The 15,360-nt window shown below is 39.0% G+C and overlaps 1 protein-coding gene across 1 annotated transcript in view; it reads right to left on the reverse strand.

Annotated features, from left to right (window-relative positions):
* Positions 1-15,360, reverse strand: part of LOC106882389 (MAM and LDL-receptor class A domain-containing protein 1) — a 221,633-nt gene that overhangs the window by 44,483 nt on the left and 161,790 nt on the right. Inside the window, exons 97-107 of the mRNA XM_014933051.2 lie at positions 14,969-15,053; positions 13,747-13,833; positions 12,830-12,973; positions 11,287-11,555; positions 9,858-9,945; positions 7,974-8,386; positions 6,228-6,318; positions 4,496-4,917; positions 3,147-3,264; positions 2,023-2,145; positions 351-607 (exon numbers count right to left, since the gene is read on the reverse strand). Coding sequence (XP_014788537.2) covers positions 351-607; positions 2,023-2,145; positions 3,147-3,264; positions 4,496-4,917; positions 6,228-6,318; positions 7,974-8,386; positions 9,858-9,945; positions 11,287-11,555; positions 12,830-12,973; positions 13,747-13,833; positions 14,969-15,053 — 2,097 coding nt within the window. The remainder of the gene's footprint in view (positions 1-350; positions 608-2,022; positions 2,146-3,146; positions 3,265-4,495; positions 4,918-6,227; positions 6,319-7,973; positions 8,387-9,857; positions 9,946-11,286; positions 11,556-12,829; positions 12,974-13,746; positions 13,834-14,968; positions 15,054-15,360) is intronic.

Genomic DNA, 15,360 nt, shown 5'->3' on the forward strand with positions numbered 1-15,360 from the left:
AGACACACACACTGGATTTTTTTCCTATTTCCATTTATCAAATCCTTAATTCCACTCACAGGGCTTTGAAACCTCAGAGCTATATTAGATGACTCTTGCCTAAGGTGCAAGATAGTAGGATTCAAACCAAAACCACATGGTTGGGAAGCAAGTTTCTTGACCTTACAACCACTCCAGCGCCTCAAAATATCAAAATACATAAATAAATAATATAAAACTTACTGCAGATAATTGAAGACCTAAGTGCGAAAATGAAACAGAATTCAATTTGGCTATTGGGGATCACTAGAATGAAAACTGGATTTAAATTTGGAATGTCTTAAAAAACAAAGAAATAACACATATCTTACCATGTAGTTATAATCATTTTCAACATTCAAATGAGCATAATTCCATTGGTTTTCTTGAGAGCCTCGCTTAGTCCAGATTAATACTTTACGACCAAATTTTGTCATGTATACATTCAAAGAACCTATGTTGGATCCATACATATAGTACCAGAAAGACAGGCAGTTGCCACCAGTTGATGCCGGTGCCAAAAGTTGTGTATGTATCATAGCATTGCTGCCTTTTTTACTCTGGAAACTTTTGATATAGATATATGACCCTACAGAAGTGAGATAAACAATGAGAAAATGAAATATAACAAACTATATTTATGTATTACAGGAGAGTAAATGAAAATGTGTATGTAATTATGTTACTCAATTGTAAATGAAATTGATGGGTAACAACGCTTGGTATTACAGCCTGGTGTTACAGCAAGCACTGCTGGCCTCTGCAAATGCAGCCGACCTCAATAAATGCAACTGGCCCTAATAAATGCAGCTGGTCTCAATAAATGAAGCCGGCCTCTACCAGTGCAGCTGGCCTCTACAAGTGCAGTTGGTCCCTACAATTGTAGCTGGTCTCTACAAGTGAAGCTGGTATCTACTAGTGCAGCTGGATTCTATAAGTGCAGCTAGCCCTACAAGCGCAGCTGGTTTCTACCAGTGAAGCTGGCCTCTTCAAGTGCAGCTGGTCATTACAAATGCAAGTGACATCTACAAGTGCAACTGATCTCTACAAGTGCAGCTGGTGTCTATCAGTGTAGCTGATATCTACAAGTGCAGCTGATCTCTATGAGTGCAGCTGGTCTCTAGCAGTGCAGCCGGTCTCTACAAGTGCAGCTGGTCTCTACAAGTTTAAGTGACCTCTACAAGTGCAGCTGACTCTGATAAATGCAGTTAGTTTCTATTGACAGATGGCAATAGCCTCAAAGGCAAATACTGCCTGCTTCTACAACAAGTGCAACTGACTTCTCTGACAAGTGCAGCTGACCTAAGTAAAGGCTCTGGCTAACATCTTTATCCATTTTAGCAGATTTTCCCTTTTGTAATGAAACTTTTCAGAATGTTTGGGTTGTCTTAAGAGGGACAAAATTATGAGTCTATTAATTAACTCATCTCCTTAATTGATAAATCTAAGGAGGAAGTATAGTGCCATAGCCCTTTCAGGCCTTCTGACCGTATTGAAAAAGAATAGCTAGGTGATGTCAATTCATTCTTGCATGTTAGTCTTTAGAAGAAAACATGGGTGGTAAAAGTGTTATGATGTGGGTATACACGTCTGGTGTATAATGGTATTACACAAATAAATAGTTTGTTGTGGTTATCTAAAAATAACCTATCACAGAAATATATGTTAACACAGAATGCACTCTGTATTAGGTACAATATTCAGTATCCACTGTTCAAATACTGACTGTTAAACCAACACACGGTCAAACTAACACCATCAACTACCCCTGCTGACAATTCACTCAGTTCTTATTTATTGTAATCAGTCCACCTTCAGTTACGTGGGGGTGTTTAGGATTCTCCCATAGCAAAAAGTAATTCAGATTTCAGGAAAATTATAGTATATGAATTGGTGTAGGTCAGATAAATCACTTATTGGAAAGTAATAAAAAAAAGCCAAAGTTTTATTTTGAATTAAGTTCTTAGTGCTTAAAAAAAAATTATGAAAAATATTAGAATTCACCTGATCCTGTACGTGATTTAATACGTTTATAATATCCAGCAAGAGTCCAGTTAAAATTTGATTTTGAATCACGTTGCCATAGACAGAAGTCCCTGTCAAAAGAACAAGACACCTCCTGGAATTCTGTACAAAAAAAAAAAAAAGAAGAGAATTTAAAATTTGGAAAAAAAAAAGTCAGCTGTTTTGGTTTTCAAAGGAATGGTAATCATCATCATCGTCATTTGACATCTGTTGTCCATGCTGGCATGGGTTGGATGGTTTGACCAGGGTTGGCAAGCTGAAGGGCTGCACAGACTCCAGTCTAATTTAGCATGGTTTCTATGGCTGGATGCCCTTCCTACTGCCAACCTCACTGAGAGTGTAATAGTTTTCTAAATAATTATAAGGAATATTCTATTTCCTCTGGCGATGATTCACTGCTAACATTGTTTCATTGGTGCTTTTTGTTTGTTTTCTTTTGCTTTTTAATGTTTTTTTTTTTAGTGTTGTACAACTGATATTCTTTGGATGGGTACAGACATGCTTTAAAATCTTTTTTTTTTTTATTGGTTCACAATCACTGGACTGTGGTGAAGCTGAGGCACTGCCTTGAAGGATTTTAGTTGAACAAATGGAGCCCAAGACTTATTGTCCTCTTTAAATCTGGCACTTATTCTGTTGGTCCCTTTTGCTGACCTAAGTTACTAAGATATCAACAAACCAACAAAGGTTGTTAAGGGGGGACAAACACAGACATAAAACATACACACAAACACACTCACACACACACCTATCTGTCTGTCTGTCTGTCTGTATACCAACGGTTTCCACACAGTTTTCATCAACCAGATTCACTCACAAGGCTGGTCAGCTTGGGCCTATTGTAAAAGATGCTTGCCCAAGGTGATGTGTTGTGGGACTGAACCCAAAGTCATGTGGTTGCAAAGTGAGCTTCTTAACCACACAGCCGTTAATATTCACATGCTCCACCATCAATCCAAAATTCATAGAAACTAGTCTCATTATGGCAGAATATGTTTAGAAACATTTCTTGATGAAATAAAATATCCATCGTCTGTAAGTGAACTACCATAATAGTGAGACATGGACACTGACAAAGAAATTATCCAGTGAATAAGGCTTACCTGATTTTTGTGGATCGGCATAGATTGGTTTTATTGAACAGGATTCTTGAGAAATAGAAATATCATCTATAGCAATGTCTCCATAACTTCCATTCCCTCGTATTGCTTCAAAAATTAACTGGAAAAAAGAAGAATTCAAAAATTTAAGATATACTGACTTATTAACTTATTATTATTTTTTTTTATTGAAGTAAAATCACATCATTAATTAATACACCATTGATTATAAGACCAGCAAGAAACTCATTAACCCTTTAGCATTCAAATTACTTTGTCAAATATATTGCTAATTTATTCAATTTATTCGTAGCTTTGAAATTTTGATGATGTGATAGTGTGTTTTAAAATGACATTGTAGGGTATGTGTGATAGGCTAAATCTGTCTGGTCCAAACATAAAACTGGTACAATGTCTGGGCCAGATAGGGCTGGTTTAAATGCTAAAGGGTTAACAAGATATATTGCAGTGCTAAGATTTGTTTTATTTGGTTAAAATGTTCAACTTGAGTAAAATAGGCAAAAAAAATAAGTCTGTATTTATTGCAAATGACTGTCTCCCAGTTTTCAACACAGATAACCCACAATGCATCTGGTGTGGCATTTTAAAAGATTAGTCATGCCAGTGTTTTCTGGGTTTTTGTTGAATGATAGAGAATGAGAGGAAAGTAAGGATAAAGAATAGAGATAGAAGTGCTGGCCTCAAGTGAATTTGCCGAAACGTGTGTGAATCGTGAAAATGGCTTATATGAAAAGGCAGACATTGAGCATGTGCCTGCAGGCTGAAGAAAACAGCTAAGAGGGAGAGAGGAAGAGTGAGTGAGAGAGAGAGAGGAGAAAAGGAGAGAGAGGGAGAGAGAGTACTTGACCTTGACGGTCAGGGTAATCCTGGATTTGGGGAGTTCCTTGATTTTCCTCTGTGTGGAATTACTATGATTTATATAACAATGGTACCAAATTTTGGTGGAGCTAAATGTAAGCCTTTGGTTGATTGATGATAATAAGGAAGAAGAAGAAGAAGAAGAAGAAGAAGAAGGGATGATGATGACAATTATAATGATGGTAGTACTGGTGATGGTGATGGGGATGATGGTGATGATGATGGCGGTGGTGGTGATAGTGGTGGTAGTGATGATGGTGATGATGAGGATGATGGTGGTGGTAGTGATGGTGTTGATGAGAACAACAACGATGACGATGACAATGATGATGATGATGCTCATGAGGATGAGATGGAAGAAAAGGAAGAAGGTAATGATCTTGATGACGACGATGATGACAATGATGACAACGATGATGATGATGAAAGACATATTCTGATGTTGAAAGTTTTAGAAAATGAAGCATCTTTACCTGATGACTCGTGGCAGAGTATCTCGGATCTATATACACTTGAGCACTTAACCATTTTTGTCCCTGATTACCATTTAAAGTCCAAATGTAGGCAGCATCATAGTGGCGCAAAAAGCCAAAAGTCTTTCGCACCAAAACGTTCAAAGCGTTTACATCCTTTCCGTACATTTGGTACCAGAATTTCAAGCAGCCTGCTTTGTCAGTTGCTGATAAATGCTCACTAAGAAGATGAGCTATATCTCCTGGACGAACTGGGCTGCTAGAGTCTATGTACATATAGTGTCCTTTGGCGTTCTTATAGGTGTGGTCATAAATAGGACCAGTCTCATCTGTTAAGGTGAGTCCTTGACCAATAACCCAGTCGAAGTCATCCAGCTTATCATTTCTCCAATTGCAGGTACCATTTTCAAAATCACAGAAACCTGAGTAGTTGAAAAAAAAATTTTATATATGTATATATAAAATAGTGGAATTATATAATTAGTAAAGAGTTAAAAATATTTTAATTACCAATAAAATAAATTAAGCATCTGTTCAGTCATACACATCTTATGGTTCAATCAAAGAGTATGTTAGGAGAGATTGATCACCATCATCATTGGAATGTCCACATTTGCATGTTTGCACAGGTCTAATGGAATTCATTAAAGCAGATTTTTCTATGGTTAGATGCCCTTTCTGTTGGTAACTTTCTCCAAGTAAGATAATATTCTAGTTTTCCTTGGCCTTTCATGGAAGACTAGGAGTGTGATGGGGACTCTCGCTTACAACAACCATGGGATGTCAAGACAAAGAGGCACAAATAAAAAAAACCCATTATATATATGTATGTATATATGTATGTATGTATGTATGTATGTATGTATGTGTGCATGTATGTATGTATGTATGTATGTGTGTATGTATGTGTGTGTATATATATGTACGTATATATGTACATATATATACATACATACATGTATACATACATACATACATACATACATACACATTACAGTCTTCTTTCAGTTGCTGTCTGCTGAATTCACTTACAAGGCTTTGGTCAGCCTGCAGCCATAACAGAAGATCCTCTCCAAGGGTGCCATGCAGTGGAACTGGATGCAAAGCTATGAGTACATATTGCATTTACAAATTACATTTAATTACATTTTACTGATGTGCGATGCTGCTTGTATCTCTGATTCTACTGTTTTGCTCTGTAGATGACTTGGGTTTCATCCCCGTTGCCAGAGCACAACTTGTGCACTCAGAACACTCTGAAGAAGCTAACAGTGCTGGAGCCATGTAAAAAGTACCGGTGCTGGCGCCGTGTAAAATCACTGTTGCTGGTGCCATGTAAAAAGAATGGTGCTGGAGCCATGCAAAAAGCACTGGCGTTGGTGTCACATAAAAACACTGGTGATGGTGCCATGTAAAAAACACTACTGCTGGTGCCATGTAAAAAAATATTGGTGCTGGAGCCACGTAAAAAAGCACTGGTGATGGAGCCATGTAAAACACTGTTGCTGGTGCCATGTAAAATGTACTGGTGCCAGAGCCATGTAAAAAGCACGGATGATGGTGCCATGTAAAAAAAACACTGTTGCTGGTACCATGTAAAAAGTACTGGTGCCGGAGCCACGTAAAAAGCATTGGTGATGGAGCCATGTAAAAAGCACTGGCGTTGGTGTTACATAATAAGCAAACCAAAAAAACAAAAAAACAAAATAAAACAGAATAAAAAAAAATGTACCTGGTGTTTGACATGATCCATCAGTTTGGTAAATATCATCAATGGCAATGTCCCCTCTAAAGCCCTTTCCTGATATTCCTTCAAATATGACCTGAGGAAAATATACCAAAAGAAGAAGGATACGAATGAAATATTTTAAAGGTTTTATATTTTGGTGCAGGGCCAGCAATTTTTAAGGAAGTAAGTTGATTACATTGACCACAGTGTCAAAGTGGCCTTTATTTTATCAACCCCGAAAGGATGAAAGACTAAGTTGACCTTGGTGGAATTTGTCCCCAGAATACAAAGAGCTGGAAGACACTAGGCATTTTGCTAAGCATTTTGTCCAACTGGCAAATGATTCTACCAGCTCTACACCTAATGGAAAAATATAATCGTGTTTCTTTCTACTCTAGGTACAAGGCCTGAAATTTTGCAGGAGGGGGCTAGTTAATTACACTGATCCCAATGGTACTTATTTTATCAACCCTAAAAAGATGAAAGGCAAAGTCAACCTTGGTGGAATTTGTCCCTGGAATACAAAGTGCTAAAAGAAATGCTGCTAAGCATTTTATCCAACTTGCAAATAATTCTATCAGCTCTCCACCTTATGGAAAAAATATAATTCTATTTATTTCTATATGCATAGGGCCTGAAATTTTGGGGAAGGAGGGTAGCCAGTTACGACTCCAATGTTCAACAGGCACTTATTTCACGGGCCCTGAAAATATTAAAGGCAAAGTCGATCTCCCCTAAATTTGAACCCAGAACATGAAGAGGGGGTAGAAATGCTGCTAAGCATTTGTCTGACTTGTTAATGGTTCTACCTGTTTGCTACCTTATGAGAAAATACGAGGAAAAAGTAAAGCATCAAAGAAAGGAAGACATTCAAGTGAAGACAATATCTTAGTCTCCTAAGGCAGTGAACAGTGAACTTGATGCTAGAGTAGAAAAGAATATCTAAGTCTCTTTTCAGTCATGGATGACCATGGATTTTGTGGTTTTGCACCTGGAAAGTTCTTCACCATGGTATAGATTTAGGTAAGGGTGTTTTGTGGAGATTAGGGGTTGTTAGTCTTCCTTGCTCCATGGCACAGCTTAAGTCCCATGAAAATGGTAATGCCAATACAACTTTGGCAATAACACAAGTGTTATTGCACAGGTACCACATTCAGAACACAAAGAACTGGAACAGATACCTCAAGACATTCTGTTTGATACTTACATAGTTCTGTCTATCCCAAACCCTCCCAGTTTGGTGCTTTTTGTTTTATCAACCCTCAAAAGAATAAAGGGTAATGTTGGTCTCAGCAGGAACCCAGAGCATAGGGAATTGGAATCAAGGTACAGAGTTGAAAATTCTTGATAAGTGTTACATTTAAATATTTCACTTTTAGAAATGAGACTTTGAGACATTGGTAGTGATGGTAGTGGTGGCAGTGGGGGATAGGTCAAAATAGATTAGTGATGGAGGTATTGGAATGACAGCTCATGGGTTGTGAGTGCAAATAAGTCAATACATTTGTTTGTGTCCCATAACAAGACCTTTGAATTGATGTACACCTTCATCAATCTCACTGTTGAGAACAGGGCACCAATTGTTCATGGAATGTTATTTGTAGTAGATGGGCATCCTTTCATGTCAAAATCTGGACTTAAAATCTCGTGAGATGAAACTAAATTCAAAAACACATTTTATCCATCATTTTTCTATGTCAATTTTCTCTCTACACTTATAGCAGATAAATAATATTGCCTATAGCTTACCGTATAGTTACCATGTGCAGCGAGTGTTACTGTGCCTTCAATCCAGTTAGGGCCTTGAGAATGTTCCATGTTCCATAGCGGAGATTTTAATTCATCAAATTGGTTTCCAAATACCTGATATACATTTAGTGTATTGACATCATCACCATACATAAAATAAAAGAAATGTAAGCATGTCGGCGTATCAGTATGGTACATAGGACTAATCAACTGAGCTGTTTGGTTCTCTTTCTTGGATGATGTTTCAATGTAGAAATAATGTCCTGATGAAGTCCCCATGGTGTGATCTACAATTGGCCCAGTCCGTGAGCTCTGTGTCCTTCCATGGTTCCAGGTCCATTCAAAGTCAGCGTTCTTGTTATGAGTATAATTACATTTGTCCTCTGATTCAAAATCACAGAATGTTGGGTTATCTGGATAAGGAAATAAAAGTTTTATCTCAGCTTTCTTGAAATACATCCTTTGTGTTCTGTTTTCAATTTACGTTTAATATACATATATACATACATGCATACATACATACATACATACATACATACATATATGATGAGGAATGTTACAGATATCTGGGGGTGGATGAAAACATCTTACAATGGCACCTGTAACAAAACATGTGTCACTAAAGAATATTATTGCCCAATAAAGAAAATTTGGACCTCATTACTCTATGCATTCTATAAAACAGTGGCCCACAATGTGTTTGCAGTGTCAGTACTCATACCAACATTTGGGCTGCTTGATTGGATGCTTGATGAGATTTGAGCCACTGATGTGAAAACCCGAAAAATACTAACAAACACATAATTTCCACATAAACAGTGATGTAGACCATCTCTACCTAAAACAAAAACAAAACAGCAGAGGCTTAACATGGATCCAAAATGCCTTTGAATGTTGTACCATATCCCCCCAACAAACTCTCTTAATCACCAAGTGTCGAAGTGCATCCCTTGACCAAGTTTGCATACATGAGGCTGATGACATCGTAAGACTTGGAAGTCAGCTCTTTGAGCAACAATCTTTGTCTGATAACTTAGAATACATGCCACATCAGGCTCCAATCTAATTTGGCAGAGTTTCTACAGCTGGATGCCCTTCCTAACGCATAAATTATGAGTGAGAGGTTATGCAACCATCTAAGGGATAAATGTATCCATAGGTACTATTGGTGTATTACCTAACTATGTATAGGCCTTATAGCAGGGCCTATACATAGTTAGGTAATACACCAATAGTACCTATGGATACATTTATCCCTTAGATGGTTGCATAACCTCTCACTCATAATTTATGCGTTAGGAAGGGCATCCAGCTGTAGAAACTCTGCCAAATTAGATTGGAGCCTGGTGTGGCCATCCGGTTTCACCAGTCCTCAGTCAAATCGTCCAACCCATGCTAGCTTGGAAAGCGGACGTTAAACGATGATGATGATGATGATGATGTGTGTGTGTGTGCGTGTGTGTGTGTGTGTGTGTATATATATGTATATATATTGTTATTTCTTTATTGCCCACAAGGGGCTAAACACAGAGGGGACAAACAAAGGGATTAAGTCGATTATATCGACCCCAGTGTGTAACTGGTACTTATTTAATCAACCCCAAAAGGATGAAAGGCAAAGTTGACCTTGGCGGAATTTGAACTCAGAACATAACGGCAAACAAAATACAGCTAAGCATTTTGCCCAGCGTGCTAATGTTTCTGCCAGCTCGCCATCTTAGTAAATATATTGTACGAAAATCTAGGCTAAGGTTTCGATTCTTGGCTATGAATCCAAGAAATGATTTCATGCATACATATGGACAAAAATTGTTTTTCTACTTAGATTGGAAAACATGAGAGAGAATGCAAAGGAAAAAAGGCAAGGAGGCAAATAAGACTTACTTTCATGACAAGCCCCCAGTGTGAAGCGGATGTCATCAAGTGCAATAAAATCTCGATAATTGTTTCCGCTGACTGCTTCAAATGTGATCTAAAATAAAGAGAAAATTAGACTCAGTGGATAAGGTTATAGAAGTTTGTTCAAAAGAAGCCTTTTTGGATGCAAAACATTGATTTAATTGATCCAACAGCTACTTTGTTGTCATAAAACATCATTATTTATAATCTTTTGTAAAGGCACATGACTCAGAGGTTAGAGCATCAAGCTCAAAATCATGAGGTAGTGAGTTCGATTCCCAGACCAGGCTGTGTGTTGTGTGCTTGGGCAAGACACTTTATTTCACATTGCTCCAGTTTCACTCAGCTGTAGAAATAAGTTGCACTGTCACTGGTGCCAAGTTGTATCAGCTTTTGCCTTTCCCTTGAATAACATCGGTGGCATGTATAGGGGAGGCTGTTATGCATGGGTGACTTCTGGTCTTCCATAAACAAGATTGTCCGGACCTGTGCCTCAGACTTGTGCCACTTTATTTCACGTTGCTCCAGTTCACTCAGCTGTAAAAATGAGTTGCGGCATCACTGGTGCCAAGCTGTATCGGCCTTTGACCTTTCCTTTGGATAACATCAGTAGCACGGAGAAGGTGGGGGCTGATATGCATGGACAACTGCTGGTCTTCCATAAACAACCTTGCTCAGATTTGTGTCTCAGAAGGGAACTTTCTAGGTGCAAATTTCATGACCAAAGGGGTTCTTTACTGTCTCTTTATATACGGGGTCTGATCAATAAGTATCTGGACTGTTGTCATAGTAACGAAGCTAAAGCACACAGAGTAAAACTGCTCAGCACAGATTGATCTTGGACTCTGCTGTGCATGTGCACTAAATTTTAACGTTCTAGCTTACTTCACTGTTTACAGCAGTGCTTGGAAGGAAGGTGTGTAGTATGTGATCGTCGCATTGACCATGACAAAAATTAAAAAAACTGTCATGGCGATACCTGCTCATAGGCATATGCAAAATTGCAGAAAGTGTATGGAGAGGAGTGTATGAGCTGCACACAAGTGTATGAGTGGTTCAGACGTTTCCAAGATGGCCGAAATATGTTGATAGGGATGAACGTTCTGGTTGAATTGCAACCAGCAGAACTGAGAAAAACATTGCAGATGTGTGTGCAGCTATGAGGGGAAATTGTCGAATTATCATTTGTGAGTTATCAGAAGATGTGCAGATTAGTTACGGTTTAGATCAGTCCATTATCACTGAAGATTTGGGTATGAGACACGTGTTTGCCAAGTTGTGCCAAAACTGCTTTCAGCTGACTAAAAAGACGTGTCAAGAATGGTGAAATTTGATGAACAGTCAAATGTCTGAAATGAGTAAAAGAAAAAAAAAAAAGAGAAAAGATAGATAATTTAAAATTCTGTAGTCTTACCTTGTAATTAGTTTTATATGCACTTTTATCCATATGAATAAAAGCTTGTCTCCATAAGTTGCCCTGGTCACCTGTTTTCATCCATAATTTTTTGGTAGTTGTTCCTTGTGTGACATTTACTTGTAACTGATTCACATAGGCTCCGTACATGTGATACCAAAAGTTCAGACATCGTGTCTGAGAAGAAGCGATGCTTGGACCAACAATACGTGCCTTTGAGTTAGATTTAACGCTCCATGATCTCTTTGACAGAATATACCAGCCGTCTTCTGAGGATATGAAATATTATATATAACATCATTTAAAAAAATGGAAAAACATTTGACCTTCATAGGAATTAGACTCTGCATTCTGAGTTGTACGGAAATGTTATCATGTACAAATGTACATGTACATTTGGACTCAGATTGAGTTCAATTCCTAGATCGGGCTGTGTGTTGCATTCTTGAGCAAGACACTTTATTTTATGCTGCTCTAGTTCACTCAGTTGTAGAAATGAATTGTGACATCACAGGTGCCAAGCTGTATCGGCCTTTGCCTTTCCCTTGGATTACATCAGTGGCACGGAAAGAGGAGGCTGGTATGCATGGGCAACTACTGGCCTTCCACAAACAACCTTGCATGGACTTGTGCCTCAAAGGGGAACTTTCTAGGTGCAATCCCATGGTCATTCATGACTGAAGGGGGTCTTTACCCTTTACCCTATGTATAAATAATGGCATGGGGAGGAGAGGCCGGTATGCATGGGTGACTACGGGTGGCACGTTAGAAAACATTTGAGCAAGTTCGTTGCCAGTGCCGCTGGACTGGCTCCTGTGCAGGTGGCACATAAAAAACATCATTTTGAGTGTGGCCGTTGCCAGTACCGCCTGACTGGCCATTGTGCCGGTGGTATGTAAAAGCACCCACTACACTCTGGGAGTGGTTGGCGTTAGGAAGGGCATCCAGCTGTATAAACTCTGCCAGATCAGATTGCAGCCTGGTGCAGCCATCCGGTTCACCAGTCCTCAGTCAAATCGTCCAACCCATGCTAGCATGGAAAGCGGATGTTAAACGATGATGATGATGATTGTTGGGTAGGTGCGAGAGGCCAGACTGACCAGTTTCAACATAAAACAGGCAGCAAAATTTCGGGCCTGTTATGGCCGGTTTGAACACTGAATGGTTAATACAATGTATATACATTTACAAACACACATTTACTAGCTAAATAAAATGTATGTATCCCATAATACTTTCCTTTCTTAATTCAGCACAAGGCCAGCAGTTTGAAAGGAGAGGCAATTCCTTACATTGACCCCAGTACTTGACTGGTACTTATCTGATGATAGCATTAATATGGACTGATAGCAGGCTGATGGCACAACAATGGATTGAGAGGGAGAAAGCGATAGAGAGAGATAAAGACTGTAATGAGAGAGATAGAGACTGTAATGAGAGAGATAGAGACTGTAATGAGAAAGATAGAGACTGTAATGAGAGAGATATGGCTGATTTAAATGCTAAAGGGTTAACTTAATATATTATTGATTAACACACTTACTTGTTCCACTGGTATGGTCTGTTGTTGGGCCACTCTTATAGCGTCCTGATGGGCCTTGAGCTCTCACCCATTTAAAATCAGCTTTGGCATCATTAGTCCAAGAACACATGTCTTTTTCAAAAGTGCAGTCGTACTGCGTTGGTGCTGTAAAAATATAAATAGTTGTTAATATGTGTATGCGTGCATTTATAGGTGTATGTGTTTATGTGCTTATATATGTGTGTGTGTGTGTGTGTGCATCAGTGAGTGAGTGAGTGTATGTGCGTGTGTGTATGTGTGTGTGAGTGAGTGAGTGTATGTGTGTGTGTGTGTGTGTGTGTGAGTGTGTATGAGTGAGCGAGTGAGTGTGTGTGTGTGTGTTGTGTGTGTGTGTGCGTATGTGTGTTAGTGTGCATGAGTGAGCGAGTGAGTGTATGTGTGTGTGTGTGAGTGTGCATGAGTGAGTGAGTGAGTGTATGTGTGTGTGTGTGCGTGTGTGTGTGTGTGTGTGTGTGTGTGTGTGTGTGTGTGTGGCATGAGTTATGTTAAGCTTAGCTGGAAAATGTATGTAGTCTTGATTTACCCTCTCCATTTTTTACACCCTTTCACACACACACACACACACACACACACACACGCATACACACACATGCCTATGTATATATACACATGCCAGTATGGAAAACGGATGTTAAACAATGATGGTGATGATGTATGTATATGCATATATATGTGTGTGCATGTATGTGTTTGTCTGTGTCTCATTGCCTTTGCACAAAAATACAACTTGATAAGAAGCTACCAATCCGAGCAATGGAAAATGAATGGAATCCTTCAGCAGGTAGTTTTGATAGATTTATGTACCAAATACTTTGCCAGTACGGCAATGGGTTTCTCTTTCATAAGAATGTTTCGGTTATTATAAGACTATTACTTACTTGGTGTTGTCTTCGGTGGAAGTGCTGTGGTTACTGAACTTGAAATTGTTGATGTTACTGGGAGTTCTTTAGCGTTTCGAGGATACCCTGTTCACAAATGAAACAAGCAAAAATTCTGTCATCATCATCATCATCATCATCATCCTCCTCCCCCTCCTCCCCCCCTCCTCCTCCACCTCCTCCTTCTCCTCCCCCTCCTCCTCATCATCATCATTTAAAATTCTCTTTCCGCACTGGCATGGGTTGGACACTTTGACAAGAGCTGACGAGGCAGAAGACAGCACCATACTTCTGTGTCTGTTTTAGCATGGTTTTCATGGCTGGATGCCCTTCTTAACACCAACCACTCTGCAGAGTGGACCAAGTGCTTTTTAAGTGACACCACAGGGGGCTAAACATAGAGGGGACAAACAAGGACAGACAAGGGAATTAAGTTGATTATATCGACTCCAGTGCGTAACTGGTACTTAATTTATCGACCCTGAAAGGATGAAAGACAAAGTCGACCTCGGCGGAATTTGAACTCAGAATATAGCGGCAGACGAAATACCCCTAAACATTTCGCCCGACGTGCTAACGTTTCTGCCACCTTGCCACCATAAAGAGAACAAATTCTGCTTCAAGAGTTATAGCACATCTGCATTTTACATTATTTACATTATTTTTATTTGACAGATATTAGTCCTGATCTTGTTTGTTGTTAACACAATGTTTCAGCTGATATACCCTCCAGCCTTCATCAGGTGTCTTGGGGAAATTTCGAACCTGGATTCTCATTCCTAAGGTATTTTTCAATGTCATTAGTATTCAGGTCACTGCCTGGAATTGAACTCGGAATCTTGGGGTTAGTAGCCTGCGCTCTTAACCACTACGTCAAATACCTGTGGCGTAGTGGTAAAGTGCGCGGGCTACTAACCCCAAGATTCCGAGTTCGATTCTAAGCAGTGACCTGAATAATAATAATAATGATAATAATAATAATAATAATATTGATATTAACATCAAAAAATACCTTAGGAATGAGAATCCAGGTTTGAAATTTCCCCAAGACTCCTCATGAAGGCTGGAGGGTATATCAGTCGAAACGTTGTGTTAACAACAAACAAGATGAGGACAAATATCCGTCAAATGTAAATAATGTAAATAATGTAAATAATTCCTCATCTCTTAGATATAGAACTACATCTGCCTTTTGATTTCCTAAAAGAGAATTTTCACTTACGCGAGCATTTCTTATTGTTGAATTCGATGTCATCAATAGCAAAATTTACTCTGTTACTGCTTCCACGAACCCCTTCAATGATGATCTGCAGAAGTAAAACATATTTAGTTTTTGAAAATTATAAAGATCAAACACAAAATCAAATAACGATTATTTGAATGCCATCATAAACATAGAAGTCGTCTTTTGTCTTTTACATCATCATCATCATCATCATCGTTTAACGTCCGCTTTCCATGCTAGCATGGGTTGGACGATTTGACTGAGGACTGGTGAAACCGGATGGCAACACCAGGCTCCAGTCTGATTTGGCAGAGTTTCTACAGCTGGATGCCCTTCCTAACGCCAACCACTCAGAGAGTGTAGTGGGTGCTTTTACGTGTCACCCGCAC

Source organism: Octopus bimaculoides, chromosome 7 (assembly GCF_001194135.2).
Source record: "Octopus bimaculoides isolate UCB-OBI-ISO-001 chromosome 7, ASM119413v2, whole genome shotgun sequence".
NCBI lineage: Eukaryota > Metazoa > Mollusca > Cephalopoda > Octopoda > Octopodidae > Octopus > Octopus bimaculoides.